General features: G+C 39.3%; 1 protein-coding gene across 7 annotated transcripts in view; it reads right to left on the bottom strand.

Moving 5' to 3' along the window:
- AGK (acylglycerol kinase) overlaps positions 1-23,214 on the bottom strand; it is a 91,951-nt gene that overhangs the window by 13,738 nt on the left and 54,999 nt on the right. For all 7 annotated transcript variants that reach the window (XM_081534354.1, XM_081534359.1, XM_081534353.1 and 4 more), the window contains 5 exons: positions 23,083-23,115; positions 21,629-21,723; positions 16,883-16,952; positions 5,205-5,284; positions 2,327-2,384 (listed from right to left, as the gene is read on the bottom strand). In XM_081534354.1, coding sequence (XP_081390480.1) covers positions 2,327-2,384; positions 5,205-5,284; positions 16,883-16,952; positions 21,629-21,723; positions 23,083-23,115 — 336 coding nt within the window. The remainder of the gene's footprint in view (positions 1-2,326; positions 2,385-5,204; positions 5,285-16,882; positions 16,953-21,628; positions 21,724-23,082; positions 23,116-23,214) is intronic.

Here is a 23,214-nt window from a genome sequence, read left to right as displayed (position 1 = left end):
TCAAAGTTGAGTTTCTTAAAGGAGTGGCTCTGCTGCCTCCAGTTTTTACTTCCCGTTTATTCCTGAACCTTCTTCACTTTGGCTTCGGCCCCTCCACCTAAGACGTTACAAAACCTGCAGGGGTTGCCAGATTCAATAGATCCTTACTTTCCTCTCTTTATTTTGCTCTTTGCTGCTGCTTCTTAAAATCTCGCTCTCTTCTGGAAGTTCTCTTTTTCATCGGCTTCTATGTCAGTACTTCCTCCCAGAGTCTCTCTCTGGACTTTCTGGGCATCGTTTCTGGCTCTTTAAAATGATGGTTATTCCTGCCCACCTAGTCTCAACAGTAACTTCAACAAACCCATAGCTCAATGCCACTCATACACTTACGACATTTAAATCTATTTCTTCAGCCCAGATATCTCTGAATTCCAGATCTAAGTCATAATTGTATGACTTCACTGGTCTGTACCACTGGTAATGTTAAACTCAATATGTGCCAAACTGAGAATTTCACCTTTCTTCACGAACGTGATCCAACTCTAATATTATCAGCATTCATGGAAAACTCTAGTTACCAAACTCTAGCCCCTCAAACCAGAAATCTGGGAATACTCCATGCTCCTTCTGACTTTTGAGGATTGTACCTCTTTAGTCAATGCTCTGGGGTCAATGTTCACTATTCCCACCTTGTCGAGACCTCATCTCTCCTCACCTGGATCGTGTTAACAATCTTCTATCTGATGCCTTTGCCTGTAACCACCGATGTCCAGTCTCTTGTCCATACTTCTGCCAAACAATTTTTTTCCAAAGTGAAAGCCTGCTCCTGACATTCCCCTGCTTAAGATCCAGCAACCCACTAGTGCTTTAATGATTAAGGTCAGATCCCACGTCAAAACGTGCCGTAAGCGGTCCTGACCGCAAGCCATTCCACTGCTCTGGCCATAATTAAAGACCATGTGACACCTCTGTGACTCCACACATCCTGACCCCTCCACTTGGAATGCCCTTTATCTAGTCCTGTATTTTTTCAAAATTTGGCTGAAGTGTCACCTTCTCTGGGCTGACTCTCCTGACCTTCAGTCAGAGGTAAATGCTCCTCCTCTCTGCTTCCATCTTATTCTTTCCCTATTTCTCTCCTAGCACTTGCCAAACTGCTGATTTACCTGGCCCTCACTCCCGGCACGTGAACACTTCTTGAGGGCGTGAGACCTGTCTTATTTGACCCAGTATTCCAATTATACAGCAGGGCTCACCACCCAATAGGTAGGCAATCACTGTCTGCTGTAGAAATGATAGAAACAGTTTATATGGTCCCAGATTCTACAACTTAAATATGGAGCTACTCTATTTCTTCCTGAATACTCCACCAATGAAATTATTCCTCCAAGCAACAGCAGTCATGCATTTTACTCACACAGTTTGCCTTAAGCATAGAAAGTCCTTGCTCCCTACCACCCCAAGTTCATTTCAGTAATCACATAGATTGGTTACCCCTAGTACTTTAATGGCTTTGTTAATGAATAACTGGATAGCTCTGAGTAAAGGGAGCTATGTTTTCCAAATGTTTTGCAATGGACATACATTACTTTTTTAATTTCAAACTCATTCGATACTCTGAATGTTAACATTAGATAGAACCAAACTCTTTCCTACATTGAAATTTCATCTGCCAATTTTCAGATTGGTCAAAATGTAAATATACTACCTTCATGTGCATAAAAGCTCAACATGGTATGTAGTACAAGATAACTATGACTTTTCTATTAGCGTTTTCATTAACATACATTGTTGAGCTTTTCTCTACGCCAATATTTTTCTTCGTATAGCCTGTAACAGCATGGCCTGATAGAAATTTCTCTTATGATGGCAACAGTCTCATACTTGTACTGTCCAATGCAGCAACCTCTACACATATTTGGCTAGTTAAGCATAGTTTAAAGCACAAAAGCATTGTTTGAAGCCTACTATATTACACACAAGCTTATATGATTAGGTGTATTCAAATACAAGTCTTCATTTCTAGATACTAATATAGACACACTTGCAAATAATTAATGAGATATAGGTCACTGTGTTCAAGGTTTGTTGGGTAAGTGAACAGACAAAGGGAAGTGAAATACTAAAAGGAAATTAAATATGGGCTTGGTAATAGAGAATAAGTTGGCAGATGAGAAGTATCAAAACAGGAATGCCTTCTGCATTTGTGTGTAAGTAAATAGGCCCCATTTTAGGAGCATGCCATATACATCTATAGAAAGAAACTTTTAAAAATTCCAAATACACACATCACAAAGGAATAACAAAATACCAGAGGTCAAATTTCAATACTGTAGCCTGCATTTACCTTAAGAGTGCTGAAAAAGTGGGCTGCTTTGGTTTTTAGAGGCCCAAGGTACCAGTACCTGAGAAAGAGCAAAATAAAAACCTGATTAGAATATTAAAAAAAACTATCAATGTGCTAGATACCATTCAGGACAGATAATACATTAGAATTACACCTCTACCAGAAGTGTCTGCTCTAGAGGTATGGAGATTGTGGTTTAGCATAAAAAAGTATTGCAGTAAGTTTTTAATCTGCATTTGAATACCACGTCAAACAGAACGTAATTAGTTATACAGCAGCTAAATCCTTGCAATTTATGAGATATATAATCAGAGTCTCCTTGACTCTCTAAATTCACAGGTATCACTGTAATATGTACTTTCCCCCATGGAACACAGATGAGTTCACATTCCGAATGAGTGGAGAGTGATAAAGCCACAATGAGATGTAGATGCGGGTGCTGACGTATTACTTGTAAGCTAAATGGCTGCATGCTGTACACCGCGTTCTCTCTCACACACAAACATACAATTAAAATCTGTAAATCAGCATAATTTCGCATTACTCATGCTATGCAGCTTCAACATAGCAAATGTGAAATCTGGGAGTTAAGAGGGTCTACTTCATATTGCTAAATTCCTAAAAGCTACTGAAGAGAAAAAGATGCCTGGTTGGATTTAGAAAAGTGGCATAGAGTAGACTTCTCTCTTAAAATGTCTCTCTTTCATCTATCAGCGTATCTTAACCGCTCCCTATTCGATTCGAATCAATATGCATTCATTTAGCACGTACCAGGTATATGGAGGAAACAGAAGCAATATAATCAGTAAAAAATTCTTGCCTTTGCGGGCTTCTGAGAAGATAAGGCCCCCAAATATAATAGATAATGACAAATAAACATATTTCAATGACATGGTATAAACTGATCACTATTTACTGTTAAGGAAAGTCAAGAGGGCGCAAGAAATCATTACGGGCCTGAAATCACTGGAGCAGCCACACCTGTACAACAAATGACATAAGAACCAAGTGAGGGCCTGAGACCTAGAAACCTGGGATGGACGTAGACACAGGAAAGAGGCAAGGACATCATTCTAGGCAGGACAAGGAGTAACAGTACAGGAAACGCTTAGAGTAACTGCCAGAGCAAAAGCTTTAAACAAAGGCACAGAACGCGGTAATTAGGGATGATGACGGTTTAAGTTGGTCTTGAACACCAGAGTAAGGAGTTCAGCCATCCAAGGAGCAGAGCAGAACCATTCTAACTATTATCCCAGTAAGCATATTAATGACGGCTTTGATCATCTAACGTTTTTGTTTCTGTTACTTTGTTTGAAAGCTTACTCAATGCTTTGCTTCCTTTCCTGGGTAGCCAGACAGAAACACATCCCAGCCAAGGCAGTTTTTTTCTAAACTGATTTAGAAATAAATAAATAACTTTATTCTGAACTGATCCTGTGTGAGACCAGCTAGGAAATGGCTTCCTGCACCCCCACTGTTTCTCCCATAACACACAGAGCGACTCAGTGGATGGTTCTAATCCAGGTACAATAACAGCCAGCATTTTAAAATTCCATGCTCAGAAATCAAACAGAATATGGGCCTGTGTGTGATATTTCTCAAGGGCTGACCTATACTTGTGCTCAATACACTCAGAAAGCAATGAAGGACTTCCCCAGCGGTCCAATGGTTAGGACTCTGCACTTCTACTGTAGGGGGCATGGGGTCCATCCCTGGTCAAGGAACCCCACGTGGTCAGGGAAGATCCCACATAGCACATCGTGTGGCCACAAAAAAAGAAAGAGCAATTTGCTCTCATCAGACTTTCTCAGGGGAAACTAAGCAATTCCTCTTGGTAAACTGCTGGCATGTGAGATTACAGATCAGATACAAGATGACTTTCGGAATGAAGATAACCATGCATACTTGCAAACAAAAGAACGCAGTGTGTGATGTAACTCAGTGGTCTCTCTCCTTTGACAGTCCACTGTCAGGAACGTGAATACCAGGGATAACCATGTGGGACAAATGAGAGGAATTTCTGTAAAGAAAATGTGGTGAGAATGCCTACAAAGTGAAGGAAGCTTTCTTGATAAAAGCTGTGTGTGAGATCAATCATCATTCATTTACACTACACTCAAATTGTAAGCATGTTGTCAAGAGGAGGTAAAGAAAGAAAATAATGCCCACAGGCTAGGCGCGAACCTCACGCCCTGTCTCCTTCAGCCCCACCTCAGGAAGCCTTGCCCACGCGGCCTCTCCACGGCACAGAGCACAGGGCACATCCTCTTTCCGAGCCGGCAGTTTTATGCTACACAATGAATTCTCCAAAAATAAGCAGGCTGCCATGAAAAGCCACCAGCAGCCCTCAATCGCCTCCTCTGCAGGCCTGTTTCGTCCACCTTCCAGCATTCCCAGGTCTCTGCCTTTTTCCCTCCTCTGAAGGAGGTGGCCTGGGGTCGGTGAATTCGCTAGGCCTTCAGAAAGAACACCTCTTGAGGGAAAGGGGGTCTTCCAACCAGGGCTGTCAAAGCTCCAGGAGGCTGTGGCCCCAGTGGTTGCCTTGCACTTGGCACCCAGCTAAGCAGGCTGAGGGAGGAGACAACACCCCGTGCCCCTCTGGTCTAGTTAGGCCCCCATCACGGTCAAATACGATGCCTAGAAAGAGAGGTGGACGCTGCTCATCCTGAGCTACCACTGAGCCAGCCAGGAGGAAACTGGGACCTCCCCCAGCCTCTCTGCACACAGAATGTAAACTTCACTTCTGTTAGTCATACATAATTCAACCACTGGGCCCACCGCATGTATTCCGAGATCACTGTGTACTGAAACCTCAAAGACAGGGACAGAGTAAGAAGGTGTTTAAAAACCACCACTGGTTAACCCAGAGCCCTTCTACCTGCTAACTGAGACGCCAGCATCTCGGAAGGATCCCCATCGAAGGCCGGTGAGTGCAAACACAGGCTGTTCCTTTTCACCCTGGAAGTTAAATACATTGCACTTAAATTAATGACAATAACCTGGAACTCTCTACAGGTAAGTAGCCAGCAAACATTCATGGCCTATGTTTCATCAAAACGAAATTCCAAAAGGGATGTTCCAAATTTAAGAAATGAACTCTTTTGAGTGCTCAGTAAAAGTATTGAAATAAAATGAAACTAACTTTCATGTATTAGGCCTCATGAGTCTGCTGGCAAGAAAACATGGTATCATACTTCAGACTGTAATCACTATGCTGATTCTTGGACCAATTAGTCGGGTCAGCTAGAACTTCTCTCACTTGTATTTGTCCAAGGTAATTTAAACCTGTGTTCTCTATGGAGGGCCAAGAGCTGTCAAGCAAGATCAGAGTTCTGGTATGTACTCCATAATGTTTCACCTGAGTCGCTGAAGATACAGCCAAGTATTTGTCATAACAAATCAGGATGCAAAGTGATTTGGTTTAGTTCAGTGCTTTGTGGCCAAATACTGCATATTATAATCACCAAATTTCTAATAAATCAGTGAGTTTAGCAATATCTACTATAGAAAACACACATTTACAATGCCACTGCCTCTACGAGTTTATACTCCATGCTGGGCTTTTTTCTAGATGAAAATATACACACTTGAATTCTGAAAGGGACATTCCCTATAGCTCAGAATTGCAGCAAAAGCCCAAAGGTACCCCCACATTCTAAAGAGAGCTGCCAACTGCTAGACACAACTCCACAGAATTTGCTAACCGGGCACAGAACCAGATCAGTTTCCACCGTGCCATTATTAGAACCAGTGTAAGCAGAAGATCAGGAACTGGAGGAGACTGTTGGCACTCTAAGTTGTTGGCCGAGAGAAAGTGTCTAAGTCTTCTTAGGAGAGGACGTCTGTCCCATTTTCACTCCTGTTCCCACTATGCTGAAACAAGCGAGGGTCTTCTAGGGGAATCATACACAAATAGGACCGGCCTACAAGGAAAAGACACTGGCCTCCCACTCCTTGGTTGTCTATCCATTGAAGCAGATTTGCTTTTCTGCTCTCTGTACCTGCTTGAGCAAGAGAAGAAACAGTAGAGGGAAGAGAGAAATAGTAGAGCAAAGAGGTGATGGTAAGATTAAGTCATGACGGGCAAGGCAGGGATGTATTCGTCTCCTGGGTGCCAAGTGCATACTGTGGAAGATAGCAGGGCCTGAGTCTTTCTCACTCTATTAATCATTCATTTAATCATTTTTTCCATGAATCATTAAGGATATTTATAGTATATATTAGGAACTAGCAATAAAAAATGTCCTCAAAAAGCTCAAGGTATAATGAGGGGATAGACAGACAGTCAGTAAGAACATGTAGTAGGTCCAAAGAATAGAGATATGTACCAAGTATTTTGCAAGTACAGGGTAGGTGCAACCGTATGATGAGTGAGGGAACAGAGGAGATAGATGGTCAGGGAAAACATGACATAAGTTCTAAGACAAACCATACATTTTAAAGAATAAGGTAAAATCTGAACAGCTTGATGACTAGTTAGAAGGCTGAATCAGTAGAAACCTCTCACCAAACAAAAATCCAGGACCAGACAGTTTCACTGGTAAATTTCATCAAATACTCAAAGGAGAGTTAACACGAATTCTTCCCATACTCTTCCAAAAAACAGGAGGGATTTCTTCCAAACTGATCTTATGAGGCCAGGATTACTCTGATACCAAAATCAGTCAAGGACAACACAAGAGAAGAAAATTAAAAGCCAATATTCCTGACAAATATAGATGCAAAAACCCTAAACAAAATATTAGCAAACCAAATTCAACCATACGTTAAAGGAATCAGACACCATAATGAAGTAAGATTTATTCCATGGATGCAAGGATGGCTCAACATCTTCAAATTAGTCAAAGTGATCTGATACATTAATATAAAGAAGGGTGAAAATCATATGTTCACCTCACTAGATGTAGAAAAAGTATGTGATAAAATTCAACACTGATTTATACCAGTGTTGATTTATAAAAAAAAATAAACCTCTCAATAAAGTGGCTATAAGGGGAACACACTTAAGTGTGGGATAAAATTCAACACTGATTTATGATTAAAAAAAAACTCTCAATAAAGTGGGTATAAAGGGAACACACTTCAACAGAATAGCGGCCATATATGACAACACAATAGCTAACATCCTATTCAACAGTAAAGAACTGAAACCCTTTCGTCTAAGATCTTGAACAGGAAAGACAAGGATGTCTACCCTCACCATTTTTATTCAACATAATATTGGAAGTCTTAGCCAGAGCAATTAGGCAAGAACAAGAAATGAAGACATCCAAATTGGAAAGGAAGAAGTAAAACTATCACTATTTATATATGACATGAGAGAAGTAATAAACAAATTCAGTAAAGTTTCAGGATACAAAATCAATACACAAAAACCTGTAACATTTCTATGCACTAATAACAAAACATCAGAAAGAGAAATAAAGAAAACAATCCTAGTTACAACTGCATCAAAAAGAATAAAGTATCCAGGAATAAATTTAACCAAGGAGGTGAAATTTGAAAACAATATGGCATTAATGAAAGAAGCTGAAAGTGACACAAATGAGAAGATACTCTGTGATCCTGGATTGAAAAAATTATTGATGTTCAAATGTCCATACTACCCAAAGCAATCTACAGATTCAATGTAATCCCTATCAAAATTCCAATGACATTTTCAAAGAAACAGAATAATCCTAAAATTTTCATGGAACCACACACACACACACACATACACACAAATGCAAACAGCCAAAGCAATCCTGAGAAAGAAGAACAAAGCTGGAGGCATTACAATTCCTGTTTCAAACTATATTACGAAACTGTAATGATTAAAACTGCATGGTATTTGCATAAAACCAGACACAAAAATCAGTAGAACAAAGAGCCCAGAAATAAACCGACACATATATAGTCAGTTAACTTGTGACAAAGGAGCCAAGAATATACAATGAGGAAAGGACAATGTCTTCAGTAAATGATGCTAGGGAAACTGGCAGCCACATGCAAAAGAATGAAACTGGACCATTAGCTTACACCATATACAAAGATTAATTCAAAATGGATTCAAGACCTGAAACAGAAGACCCGAAACAATAAACTCCTGTAAGAAAATGTACAGGGTAAGCTTCTTGACATAAGTCTTGGCAATGATTTCTGAATCTGACACCAAAAGCAAAAGCAACAAAAGCAAAAATAAATAAGTGGGGCTGCATCATACTAAAAAGCCTCTGTATAGCAAAGGAAATCATCAACAAAATGAAAAGGTAACCAAATGATTGAGAGAAAATGTTTTCAAATCACATAGCTGATAAGGGGTTAATATCCAAAATATATAAAGAACTCATACAACTCAACAGAAAAAGAGAAGCAATCCAATTGAAAAATGGGCAAAGCATAGGAACAGACATACTGATGGCCAACAGGATGCCCAGCATCATTAATCAGAAAAGGCAAAGAAACAGTGAGATAACACCTCACATCTACTGGAATGACTATTATCAAAAAGATAAGAAAACAAATGTTAAGAATGCAAAGGAAAGGGAACCTTTGTGAGTGCTGGTGGGAATGTAAATTTGTGTATCCACTAAGGAAAACAGTGGGGAAGTTCCTCCAAGAATTAAAAATAGAACTATCATGTGACCAAGCAAATCCACTTCTAGGTATTTATCCAAAAACAAAACACTAACTCAAAAGATATACACACCCCATGTTCACTGCAGCATCATTAACAATAGCCAAGATACACAAACAACTTACGTGTCCATTGACAGATGAACGGATCAACTATGGCACATGCACATGTGCACACACACGTGCACACACACACATGCAGACATGCTCATTATTTACTATTCAGTCATAAAACAAGGAATGAAATCTTGCCATTTGGGATAACATGCATGGACCTTGAGGGCATTAGGCTAAATGAAGTAAGTCAGAGGAAGAAAAATACTGTATGATCTCTCTTACATGTGGAATCATAAAAAAAAAAAAAAACCACCAAAAACCTAACAACTACAAAAAAAAAACAAGCTTATAGACTATACAGAAAACAGACTGGTGGTTCACACAGGCAGGAAGTCGTGGGTGGGAAGTTTTTTCTAATACAATGTATCTATATTTTTTGATTCAGCATATATACATGTGTATATCTGTATATACATCTATATCTATATGAATCCTGGATTATTTTATCTATTCATTATAATTTTTGCAGATATATGTAGGAGGTTCTCAACAGTGACCTAAGCACTATATAGGATTGAAAGAGAATGAACAAGGCTGAATCACACAGTATTGGGACCAGGGAAGATGCATGCTAACTAAAAAGAAAGAAACCAGGTCCCTCGAGGAAGAATACTAGATTACAATATAATAAGTGCATACCACGGTGATCTCACCAGTCCTTCTCCTAAAAGGGATTAGGGCGGTTGGAGAGAAGAGGAGAGAGAAAGGAAAGAAACAAGAGGAGAAAGAGTGTTCTAGCCTAAGGGAGAGAAACAACACTATGTGAATAGTGCGCTGTATCCGTGGGAACATTTCCCAAATGTCTTTTAAGATCTTAAGTGTTACATCTGATGAGGATGATTTTGATGTCAGAAGATTCCATGTTGAAATAGGCTGGGAAATAGCAAACTTATTTGGCTTGAAACAAGTTATGTTGACTGCAGTTCTTCTTAAGAGTCTTTCATATGTTAATGTACATCATAAATTTCCAAGAGGAAAAATACAATATACAGTTTTCCTGAGTCATTTGTGCAGCCCTCTCTGGAAAGACATCCTGCAATGCTATTCTAAAATGCTATTCTAAAGCATGTAGTAGAGGCAAGAAGTTCTGAGATAAGTACTCAAGATTTCCTGACTGGTGCTCTAAAACCACTTTCCCTTTCTTCATGTAAGGGGAAGAATTTGGGGACTATTCTGTTAAGACTAACAGAAAAGCCTTGTAACCTTAAGGTTCCACAGACCTGAGGTGCTGTTCTAGCAAGTGGTATAAAGGGCTCTGGACAACAGGAAAGGAGTGTGAAGAGTCTAGAGAAGCAGATGGGTACAGAGCCTTCAGGATTAGAAGAGGTCTGAGAGTCAGTAGCAAAGAGACTGGTCCCAGTTAGAGAACACATGAGCCCAGGAAAAACAAGCAAGGTCAGATGGATAGAGTGGAAGCCAACAGACAAAGCATCACTGTATCTTAGGTCAGTGAAGGTCTGGCTGATAGATTATGAGATGGAGAGGTCACAAAACAAGAATGGATACAGAAAGATGGTGCAGAGCCAGATCTTAGCAGCAGAGGAGACACGCTGTACCAAGTCAGAGGCTCCCCTGGACAGAGTGACTCCCTGTGTGGAATGGCCTTGTGCTCTGCAGAGGAAAGTAACTGGGAGAGCTGGCTGGAACAGAACAGTGAAAAGAAAACAATCCCAGTCAACCAGACAGCTGCCCGATCTTGGAATCTTAGGGATTTTAGATGAAGAAAAAGAAGCAAGGCAAAGAAAGTGAAAGTGGCTTAGTCATGTCTGACTATACAGTCCACGGAATTCTCCAAGCCAGAATACTTCCCAATCCAGGGATCGAACCCAGGGTCTCCTTCTCCAGGGGATCTTCCCAACCAGTGATCGAACCTAGGTCTCCCGCATTGCGGGCAGATTTTTTACCAGCTGAACCACAAGGAAAGCCCAAGAATACTGGAGTGGGTAGCCTACCCCTTCTCCAACAGATCTTCCCAACCCAGGGATGGAACCGGGGTCTCCTGCATTGCAAGTGGATTCTTTACCAACTGAGCTATCAGGGAAGCCCAGGGTAGAAGGAGCTCTAAAGCAGCCCTAAGCATCATCATATGAGAAGGATCCAAGCTGGGGCTTTCACAGAAGGAAGCCATGTGATGAGCCAGAATGACAGAGTGGGGAAGGGTGGGGAGCTTCTCACTTCTCACCACCTGCCCCACCCTCCTCATTTGGTTCTGGGTTGGCAGAGTCTGAGTCTAACCGAAAGACCAAAAATAAAGAACCAGAAAGAATTCCATAAATCTTTCCAGTAGTCACTTTAAAGTCAAGTTCAAGGCACTATAGATATCTACGTGGGACAGGAAAACAGTGATCCCCCTGGACAAAGCACTGAAGGAAAAAGCAATGGCCCATAAGACAGAAAACCCTTATTTTGTCTCCAGCACAGCTAATCTATGATTAGATATCCCTTTATTTCTTAATCTGTCCCATAAAGACACTAATACACATCTTGCCTCTCTCACTTAGTTAGAGGCCCTACGGAGATGCGAACTCACACTCTACAATGAAAATATAAAGCACTATTAGAGCTTCTAAGGGCCGTTTCTTTTATCTTTGGAGAATCTTCCATTATATGTTTAACTGTGCTTCAGTTTGTTTTTCAAAAGAAGAGGAATCTGGTATCAGGCTTCATCTATAATGCTTTCCAGCATATTTTGAAAGCAATTTCCAGAAATAAAGAAAAAAGAAAAAGACAAATTCAGCCTAGCTGGGTGCCTCAGAAACCACAGTAGGGGCTACTGTACTTAGTTTTCTAGGAATTGATTTTAAAAGTTTTCTGCTTCCTGGGATGTGTTACCAATATAAAGAGGCTGTGGTAAATTTGACTCTGGTTTTATCAATTCACAGAATCGGTATATTTGAAAGAAAAAGATAAAGGAGACAAGACATTTAAATGCAAGCACAGTGAAGAATTTCCAGTTAAATCCTAATTGTTTCAGAATGTATAACTTCTCACACATAAATGAGAAGCAGTAACTCACTCAGTTATTAAGAGATCTACCCTGATTCATTCCTTTGATAGTAACAATATATAGAATAATATCTTCATAGATGCTGATCTGTAGTTTCCTTTTCTAGCCTAACATTTCTCTCAGTACCTTTTGTGAAAACAATTAAGCTTTATTAGATACTAAAGAATCAATTGCAACTTAAATCACTTTTACCCTGACCAGCAAGGTCACGGTGGAGAGTGCAGATGTCACTGCATAAAGAACAAGGAAAATAAAAGGAAAACAGACTGCAAGCTCACGGGTTCATCAACTGTAAACAAGCACATAATAAACATTATATAACAAGAGTGACATTTTAGGATTGAAGCTTGGAATTGTGACACAGTGTGGAGACTTCTTCCACAGATACTTGGAAACTTGCGTGAATATAAAATGTGTATAACCTTTGGAAGACAACTGAATGTAGCTGGCACATTTTTAAGGCCAAATCTGAGTAAAGTATGAGGGATTCACTGTTTACAGGATTATTTGGCTTTATGGCTTAGTCTCTGAAGAATGTGCCTTTTCCGGCGGCAGGGGATGGAGGGGGAGGGGGAGGGTAGGGGGATGGGGAGAAATACAGATGACAAAGGAACAGATACTTAACTGCTATCAAGCAAGGGTATCGTTTCCTTTTCAATTTTTAGGAATTGAACACTTTTTAGACGATTCTGATCAAGAATCTGGAATAGCTGTTGGGGCTTCTTCCCTCCAAAATTTTACCTTTGGTAAGATGTCAAACCAAAAAACTTTTTATATGTGCAATGAACACCATTTTTACCTCACACTCAGCTTCACCATGCCAGCATTTCCTATTAGCTTTATCTGTGTGTGTACAGTTTGTAGAATTGTTAAATCATTTGCAAATAAACTGCAGACTTCATGACATTTCACTCAAAAAATTTCAGCACGCATCTCCTAAGAACAAGGACGTACACAGACATAACCATAACACCATGGCACCATATATCATCCATATTAAAATATCTCTGGTATCTTTTATAGCTGACATTATTTTTTCATTTTTCTAATCCAAGATCTCATATCTTAATTATGATATTTCTTTAGTTTTCCTTAACTGCTCAAGATTAAATCTTCTAAAAGATTTCATAACACTGATACTTTTGAAGAAGCCAAATCAGTGGTTGCTTCTAGAATGTCCTACAACTTGGATTTGATTGTTTTCTCAAGATTAGAGTCAATTAGATTAAGACTAATGTTTTGGGCAAGACACTACGTAGGTGATGTTGGGTCCTTCTCAATGTATCATATCAGGAGGCAGAGGATGTTCATCTGTCTCATTACTGGTGATGCTGTTTGATCACTTGGATAAGGTGGTGTATGCTAGATCTTTCTCTGATAAAGGTGTTTTTTCCCTTTGTAATGATTAAGTACAGTAATTTGGCATAATTTGAGACTGTGTGGATATTTGTTTCTCAACAACCTTCTATTCAATGTGTGCAGCATCCACTGATGATCTCTGCTTGAATTATTTCATTAATGACTGCCAGATGGTAATTCTCTAACTCTGTCATAACTTACCTAATTTGGTGATTCTTCTGTAATATGACTGTAGATTCAGGATTGATCATTTTTACTTAATATATTATAATCCACTAGCATTACTCTTTTTGATGTTCAAACTGCCCCAAAAGTGGCTAGTAGGATACCATCAAAAAGCTGATAAAAGAAGAGAAACAAAAGGCAAAGGAAAGAAGGAAAGACACACCCATCTGGATGCAGAGTTCCAAAGAACAGCCAAGGAGAGATAAGAAAGCCTTCCTCAGTGATCAACACAAAGAAATAGAGGCAAACAGTAAAATGGGAAAGACTAGAGATCTCTTCAAGAAAATTAGAGATACCAAGGGAACACTTCATGCAAAGATGGGCACAAAAAAGGACAGAAATGGTATGGACCTAATAGAAGCAGAAGATATTAAGAGGTGGCAAGAATACACAGAAGAACTATACAAAAAAAGGTCTTAAAGATCCAGATAACCATGACGATGTGATCACTCACCTAGAGCCAGACATCCTGGAGTACGAAGTCAACTGGGCCTTAGGAAGCATTACTATGAACAAAGCTAGTGGAGGTAATGAAATTCCAGCTGAGCTATTTTAAATCCTAAAAGATGATGCTATTAAAGTACTGCACTCAATATCCCAGCAAAGCCACTGCTGTTTTCCAAATTTGGCCACAGCAGTGGCCATAGGAAAAGGTCAGTTTTCATTCCAATCCAAAAGAAAGGCAATGCCAAAGAATGTTCAAATTACCACACAGCTGTACTCATCTCACACACTAGCAAAGTAATGCTAAAAATTCTCCAAGATAGGCTACAACAGCACATGAAACAAGAACTTCGAGAGTTTCAAGCTGGATTTAGAAAAGGCAGAGGAACCAGAGGTCAAATTGCCAACATCCACTGAATCACAGAAAAAGCAAAGAGAATTCCAGAAAAACATCTATTTCTGCTTCATTGAGTAAGCTAAAGCCTTTGACTGTGTGGATCACAACAAACTGTGGAAAATTCTTAAAGAGATGGGAATACAGACCATCTTACCTGAGAAACCTGCATGCAGGTCAAGAAGCAACAATTAGAACTAAACATGGAACAACAGACTGGTTCTGAATTGAGGAAGGAGTATGTCAAGGCTGTATACTCTCACCCAGCTTATTTAACTTAGATGCAGAGTACATTATGTGAAATGCCGGGCTGGATGAAGCACAAGCTGGAATCAAGATTGCTGGGAGAAATGTCAATAACCTCAGATATGCATATGACACCACCCTTATGGCAGAAAGCAAAGAGGAACTAAAGAGCCTCTTGATGAAAGTGAAAGTGAGTGAAAAAGCTGGCTTAAACCTCAACATTCAAAAAACAAACATCATAGCATCCAGTCCCATCACTTCATGGCAAATAGATGGGGAAACAATGGAAACAGTGACAGACTTTATTTTCTTGGGCTCAAAAATCACTGCAGATGGTGTCTACAGCCATGAAATTAAAATACACTTGCTCTTTGGAAGAAAACTTTGACAAACCTCGACAGGATATTAAAAAGCAGAGACATTACTTTGCCAACCAAGGTCCATACAGTCAAAGCTGTAATTTTTCCAGTAGTTATGTATGGATGCAAGATTTGGACCATAATGAAGGCTGAGCACCGAAGAATTGATGCTTTTGAACTGTGGTGTCGGAAAAGACTCTTGAGAGTCTTGAATTCTCAAGACCCTTGAACTGCAAGGAGATCAAACCAGTCAGTCCTAAAGGAAATCAGTCCTAAATATTCATTGGAAGGACTGATGCTGAAGCTCCAATACTTTGGCCACCTGATATGATGAGCCAACTCACTGGAAAAGACCCTGATGCCGAGAAAGATTGAAGGCAGGAGGAGAAGGGGACAACAGTGGACAAAATGGTTGGATGACATCACCAACTCAATGGACATGAGTTTGAGCAAGCTCTGGGAGATAGTGAAGGACCGGGAAACCTAGCGTGCTGCAGTCCATGGGGTCGCAAAGAGTCGGACACAACTGAGTAACTGAACAACAATAAAGGATACCATCAGGCTGGCTCCTATGTCATTGCAGTGTTGTCCCCATTAGTTTTTGAGTAGTTCTTTGCCTTGTTCTGCCCTGCCACTGAAAGACATCTCTGCACAGAGTGCTGGTAAGTTTTATCAGGGAATGTACTTAGAGACCAAACTCTGGGTGCCAGGCATGCTCACTGCTGTTTGGTGTTACTGTCTTAAGCCCCTTCAGTGGGCAGAGCCAGCAAATGTATTTCTAGAATAATTCATAAATTCACCTGCAAATCACTAAGAAAATGTTAGGCCACCCAAAAGAAGATATAGGAAGCAACAGAGAACATTGTTCCCACCCTAAAGCTGAGAAAAAGCCTGATAATCTACAGAATCATAATTTTTCTTAAGCTCTTTAGAGAGCTGAGAATACAAGAAAACAAAATAACCTGAATTTCCAACAGAAGGCCCTCCAGCAGACAGACAGGTCATGAGAAGGGTTCTGCCCATGGCAGAACACGAGATTAAGAGACAGCCACTCTAAAAACACAAAAGATGAAACCAGGTGCTGTCCCAAGTGCTTTTATTAGCTCTTTTAGTACTCAAAACAACCATATAAGATAAAAAAAATTACTTGTGGGTCAAACAATCAACAGAGGAACTAAAAATCATGATACAACTATATTGAGAGGTTATCTAGAGGACTTCTGATATGAAAAAGAGGCCAAAAGATAAGGTCTAAAACTGATAAACCAATACATAGGGTCATATACTGAATTCCGTGTGCATGCTCAGTCGCTTTACCGTGTCTGACTCTTTTGCGATCCCATGGGCCATAGCCCACCAGGCTTCTCTGTCCATGAAATTTTTCAGGCAAGAATACTGGAGCGGGTTGCCATTTCCTTCTCCAGGGGATCTTGCCAACACAGGGACTGAACCCGTGTCTCCTGGACTGGCAGACAGGTTCTTTACTACTGTGCCACCTGGGACGCCTCCTACATTGAATTTCACGGAAAAATGGTTATGATGCAAATTTAAGTTTTGTGGGGGTTTTTTAAACTACAATTTTAAAAAGTAGCATCACAGGTATACTAATTAGTGGTAACAACTGGAATAACCAGGTAAAATTATTTTCTCTGTGGAGTTATACTTTAAATAGGAAAGGGTAAGAAGAGGAATTGGTTTCATTCTAACATTATTTGAACTATTACATTTTATTTTTTTAAATGTGCATTAGCTTGTAATTTTTTCAAACTCTGATGAAAAGACCTCCTTACCTTGATCTGTAAGACATCAAGTGGAACTGTCTCTCCTTTCACAATGGCAAGTGTAGCATCTGTAATATGTCTAAAAGATAACAAGAAGGAAACGATCATGTTGTGAGAAATAAACAGCAGTCCCCCCAAGACACACACACAAAACCATTCCTGCCCAGAGTACTAACAGTTGAGTCAGGAAAAAGACATACTCCTTCGAAATACCCCCAAGAAAGTAGAATGAAGGAGTGTAAAAGAATTGCTGATACAAATACAGTGGAAGGCTCCGATACAGACTCAAAGAGAAGGCTTCAGCAAAGAGAAGTTTATAGGAAGCACCAATCATTTATTTACTTCACACTTATTGAGGGTCTACATTGTGTCCAACTCTTATCATTGGAAATTATGATAAATAAATAACATCTTTCACTCGTTAACAAAGTCAAGCTCTTCAAAAACCATGTACCTTTTTACTCTAATAACCTGGAGGATAACTAGCGGACAGGACCGGGCCTCCCTGGTGGCTCAGTGGTAATGAATCCGCCTGCCAGTGCAGGAGATGTGAATTCGATCCCGATTCAGGAAGATTCCCAATGCTGCAGAGCAACTAAGCCCACGTGCCCCAACTACCAAGCTTGTGCTTTAGAGCCAGGGAGCCGCAACTACTGAGCTCACGTGCCGCAAGTACTAAAGCCTGTGTGCCCTAGAGCCCGTGCTGCACAACAAGAGAAGTCACCACAATGAGAAGTCCACATACCGCAACTAGAGAGTAGCCCCTACCTGATGCAATTAGAGAAAAGTCCACACAGCAAGAGAGACCCAGCACAGCCATAAATAAAAATAAATAAATAAAATTATTTTTAAAAAGAAAAAAAAAGCAACTAAGTATCTCTGGTGTGGGGATTACATTCAAAAGAAGAAAAAAAATGAAGGACAGGATTTGTTGAAGTTATTTTAGAAAAATATAATAAATCCTCAAAATATACACGTTAATGCTTGGATGACATTCTGGGTTCCCTAGAAAGCAAGCTGAAATGTAAGAAACAACCTCATTTACTTTCTCAAATTTCTCTTTATCCCATTTTCCCCTCCAAGACAGATGCTATGTGGGAAGCAGGTAGAAATCTAGAAAATGAGATTCAATTTAGGAGAAAGCAAGATGCATGATCACCAGTTCAGATTAATTTGATATGAATATATTAATTTCAAAGGAAGTTATCAGAAAGAATCCTAAAGTTCCATGCTTGCTCTGAGTGGTACCTAGCACATTAAGAGGTTTAAGAAGTGCTTTTGAGAGGCTGACCTTTAAAAAATGTTCCAACTGAAAAATGCCTTTCCATATTAATTTTTTTCAAAATTGCTTGGCAGAAGATGGTTAACATGCAACCTTAAATTTGTCATCCTCTGGCAATAATTGAAAGTTCTAAATAAAGCAGCCCTGTAGCATGGAACAGCTATTTTTTAGGATTATTTATCTGCAACATTCCGGATTCAAAATTCCTTTTTCTTCTGTAGTAATTATGGTACAACAAATCTTGACAGCGATGCAAAAAGCAAAGCCTTGTTCTTTTAAATAGCCTCAGGAACCTGCCATGTTAAGAGGGTCTACAAAATTCTGAACCCAGGGCAGACCGACTTAATTACCTAAGAGCCCTGGGGCATGCTTATAAATTAAGTTTTGAAAATCTTTAAATTATAAATAGAAGCAGCAACAACATTAGTTTAACTACAGGGAAAATCAGCTCTCAAGACACTAAGGGCTATCTAAGGCCTTGAGGGCGGGCACCCAGCATAGACCCTGGCTTTGGATAGGTGAGGGTTCTCCCGGGAACGCAGTCTGCCTCTGCATTGCTGACATATTCGGTGATGCTGGCAAGCAGTTCGAATAATCTACACTGACAGGCGGAAAGACCAGCTATCACAAGTGATCAAGACCCGAACCAGACAGGATTTGTCTCCGACAAGCAGAAATGTTTAACTCACTAGTTGTCATATTTATTGTCCCTCAGAAATTCTAAACTGGGGAAAAATATACAGCAAAATGAAATGCCACGTTCGGCTGCAGGAAGACTGGTAAAGAGCTGGATACTCCCCATTAGATGAAGATTTGAGGCATGAGGGAAGTTTTAATAAAGATCTGATATTAGTATACGTTTACATTTATGCCTAATCTGTGATATATGGACCAAGGCTTTTATCTAAAACAAAGAACTGAATTGTTAAAAGATACAAGATGACTCCTAAAATTACAACAGCAATAATAAATCCATAAAACCAGTCTATTCAAAATCCCCAAGCAGAACTGGACAGCCACATGCAAAAGAATGAAACTGTACTACTAGCTTACACCACACACAAAGATAAACTCAAAATGGATTAAAGACCTGAATGTAATAAGACCTGAAACCATAAAACTCCTAGAAGAAAACAGAAGGTAAGCTTCTTGACATAAGATTTGGTAATGATTCCTGAGTCTGATGCCAAAAGCAACAAAAGAAAAAATAGAAAAGTGGGATTGTATCATACTAAAAACCTTCTGGAAAGCAAAGGAAACCACCAACAAAATGAAAAGGCAACCTGATCAATGGGAGGAAGTATTTGCAAGTCAAATATTTGCTAAATGGTTAATATCCAAAACATATAAATATCTCATACAACTCAACAGAGGGGAAAAAAAATTCACTTGAAAAATGGGCAGATGATTGCAGCAGACATTTTTCCAAAGAAGACATACAGATGGCCACGGGTACATGGAAAGACGGCCCAGTATCATGAAACTTCAGGAAAATGCAAACTGAAACACATAGAGATATCCCTTCACACCTGTGAGAACAGCTATTATCAAAAAGATAAGAAACAACAAGTGTTATAGAGAATGTGGAGAAAAGGGAACCCTTGTTCACTGTTGGCGGGAATGTTAAATTGGTACAGCCACTGTGGAAAACAGTATGGAGATTACTCAAAGAATTAAAAATAGAACTACCACACAATTCAGCAATGCCACTTCTAGCTATTTAACCAAAGAAAACAAAAACACTAACTCTCAAGATATATGCACTATATTTGTTGCAGCATTATTTACAATAGCTAAGATATGGAAACAAGCTAAGTGTCCACTGACAGGTGAATGGATAAAGAATATGTGATATATATGTGATACATGTTTATGTTCGTGTAGACACACATAATATTCAACAATAAAAAAGAATGAAATTATGCCATTTGCAACGACATGGATGGACCTGGAGGGTGTTATGCTAGTGAGGTTAAGTCAGACAGAGAAAGACAAATGATCTCACTTATATGTGGGTGGCATCTTAAAAAAAAAAAAAGTTCATAAATGACACAGAACAGATTGGTGTTTGTCAGAGGTGAGGTGTGGGAGGTGGGCAAAATAGGTGAAGGGAGTCAAAAGTTACAAAATAAGTAAGTCATGGGGATGGAAGGTAAAGCATGTCAACTAATGCTAATACTGTGCTGTATGTTAGAAAATTTTAAAGAGAGCATATCTTAAAAGCTCTCATTGTAAGGGAAAAAATTCTGTAACTATTTGTCTGGTGGCAGATGTCAACTACACTTACTGTGGTGGTATACACATATTGAATCATTGTGTTGTACATTTGAAACTAATATAACGTCGTATGTCCATTACACTTTAAAAGAAAAATCCCAAAGCAGAAACAAAAAAATAATCCGAAACAGAAAATCACCTGTGTATTGTTATTGTCATTGATTCTGGAAGGTTATAAACAGAAATGCCTTGAGAATATTTCAATTCATTCAACAAACATTATTTATTGACCTCTCCAACGTGTCACAAAGCCTTAAAGATCAGGCATTTAAACTGGATAACCAACAAAGACCTACTCTATAGCACAGGGAACTCTGCAATGTTATGTGACAGCCTGGACAGGAGGTAGTTTGGAGGAGAAGGGATACATGTATATGCATGGCTGAGTCCCTTCACTGTTCACCTGAAATTAACAACATTGTTAATCGGCTATACCCTAATACAAAATAAAAAGTTTAAAAAATAAATAAAGATCAGGCAACCGACAATGAGAACCTGAAAATGATGCGTCCAAGATTCTATTTCTAATCAAAGTCACGACTCAAATTCAAGATTCCCATCTTCTTGAAAGACTCAATTTTTGTTTACATAATGCTTTTGAAAGAAAAGTGCAATGGTAACAATTTGCCTGACTCCTGAAGACAACGGTAGACTCACAGCAATTTAATTTAGATGTCAGGGCTGCACTGCTTTCTGTCTACTTTCTCTGTACTGCTTTCTACTTTAGGCATTCCCTAAAGGAGGTAACTATATTTGGTTGTTTTAGCTACTTATATTATCAAGGTAATGGAGCCAAGGCTGCTGGCTCGGTCTCCACGGGGGATTTGCTATTTGTCATCATGCATACTTAACGCAAGAAAATGAGCACTGTGAATCTGTCTTCACCAGAGAATCTTACAACACAAAAGCACACAAACAGTATGCCTGGATCAGTGAAGTTATCCTCATAAGAGACAAAAGGACATCAGTATTCATCCTCATACCTCACCTGAGGACTTAATATTAGATCACCAGGGTCCCACCACCCAACAGAGAAACTTCCCAATCAACCAAATGCTTGAACTCTGATCTGCTCCTCTTAATGATCTGAAGTTTCAGGCTAGCGAAACTCAAAAGGAAAACTGTATCACACATGCGGATCTGCCATTCCCAGGCTCTCTCCCCACAAATGCTACCATCCCACATTGACGACCTACTGGACTTTGTTTCCACTTTCGGCAAAGAGTGTCTGACTCAAGCTACTGGTCTGGCCCAGTGGGATGAATCCAATGGGAATCTTACTGAAGGTAGCCTGGGGGGAAGAAAATGAGAGGGAAGTTTTATTGTTATGGTCAGAAAATGAGATTGAACCTTTTATGGCACAGATGTGTCCATAAAACAAAGTAAGTGACCCTGGCCCTGCCTCCCTGTCTTCCTTCCCACGCCCCTAGACCAGCCATCAGGTAATCCTGAGGAAGCAGTTTCTAGAACAGGGCAGTTCCTGAAAACAACAAAACTTCAAATTTGGAAGAAATACTTGAATATTCAAGTATTCAATTTCAATTTTTGAAAGAAATTTAGTTAAGAAAATGAGTGTCTTGGATACTACATAACTGCATGACTGTGACAGACTGTATTATGTTGCCACACTATTTGACAAAATTGCAGATAAAATTCAATTAAAAGTGTTGGTACAGTGACTGATGACAGGTGAAACTGCCTTGTAAACTATTGCAAGTATAAACAAGGCTAAGAGAATATGCAAGGTCAAGCAGCAGAAGAATGGCATAGTAGAGGACTTAATTAAATGCTACAAATACTAATAGATACTGTAAGGTTCTAAAGACTATTTTGAGCTCAACCTATTATTACCAAGGGACTGCGAAGGATCTTCTTCCTTGTGGTTACTTTCTTTTTTCTTGTTGTATTTCTTGTTTAAAATACTTTAAATTACTGTAGAAAAGTGGATAAAATAATCTCACAACACCCATGTCCCTAAGACCCAGATTTGGCAAATATTACATTTTGCCATATTTGCTTCAGAGTTTTAAGAGAGAAATTGATGCAGATGCAGTTCAAGCCCCTTCTCACCTTCTTCCTCCTTCCCTTCCCCAAAGGAAACCAACCATCCATTATCATAGACTGGGTACAATTCCTTTCCATCCACGTTATTATCCTTTTACTACAAAGTTGATGCTTCCATCAATAGTATCTTTGTTATCTGAATTTTAAAACTTTGTAGAAATGCATAACATGCTTTGGCAACCTGATTTTTTTATTGAATATTTTTTAGATTTACCACACAGATGTTTGTAAGCCTAGTTCATTCGTTTTAACTGTTGTGCAGCTTCCAACATATGAATATATCATGGTTTATTAATGAAGGAATCCTTTGAGAAAAAGATTTTATAGGGAAATTTTATAATTTAAACTCTTGGTAGAAAAAAAATCATTGGATATTCTGGATTCCCAAAGCAGAAAAGTCTGCCACAGGTTAATAAAAGTGTTCTATGACAGGCAGATTTTACTTTCTAAAATCCAAGGAAGCAAAACTTGTGCCCACCTTAAAACATAAAATAGGGAGGAAGGGAGGGAGGGAGGAAGGGAGGAATAAAGAAAGAGGATGGAAAGTAAAAGTCAAAATGCAATTATTCTTATTTTAAAAGCTCACCTCATCTGCTCTTCGAAGAACTCCAGTAATAACCTAAAAATGTTTTAAAAAATTATTATAAACATCTTGTAGTTCCTTTATCATAAAATAATTGGCTTCAATTTTCATGGACCACAAACTTGTTCCTGTTTT

This window comes from Giraffa tippelskirchi, chromosome 10 (assembly GCF_054371585.1).
Source record: "Giraffa tippelskirchi isolate mGirTip1 chromosome 10, T2T-mGirTip1v1.2.pri, whole genome shotgun sequence".
Classification (NCBI taxonomy): Eukaryota; Metazoa; Chordata; class Mammalia; order Artiodactyla; family Giraffidae; genus Giraffa; species Giraffa tippelskirchi.
Note: the sequence above shows the minus strand (reverse complement) of the source record. Positions and strands in the feature narration are given on the sequence as shown.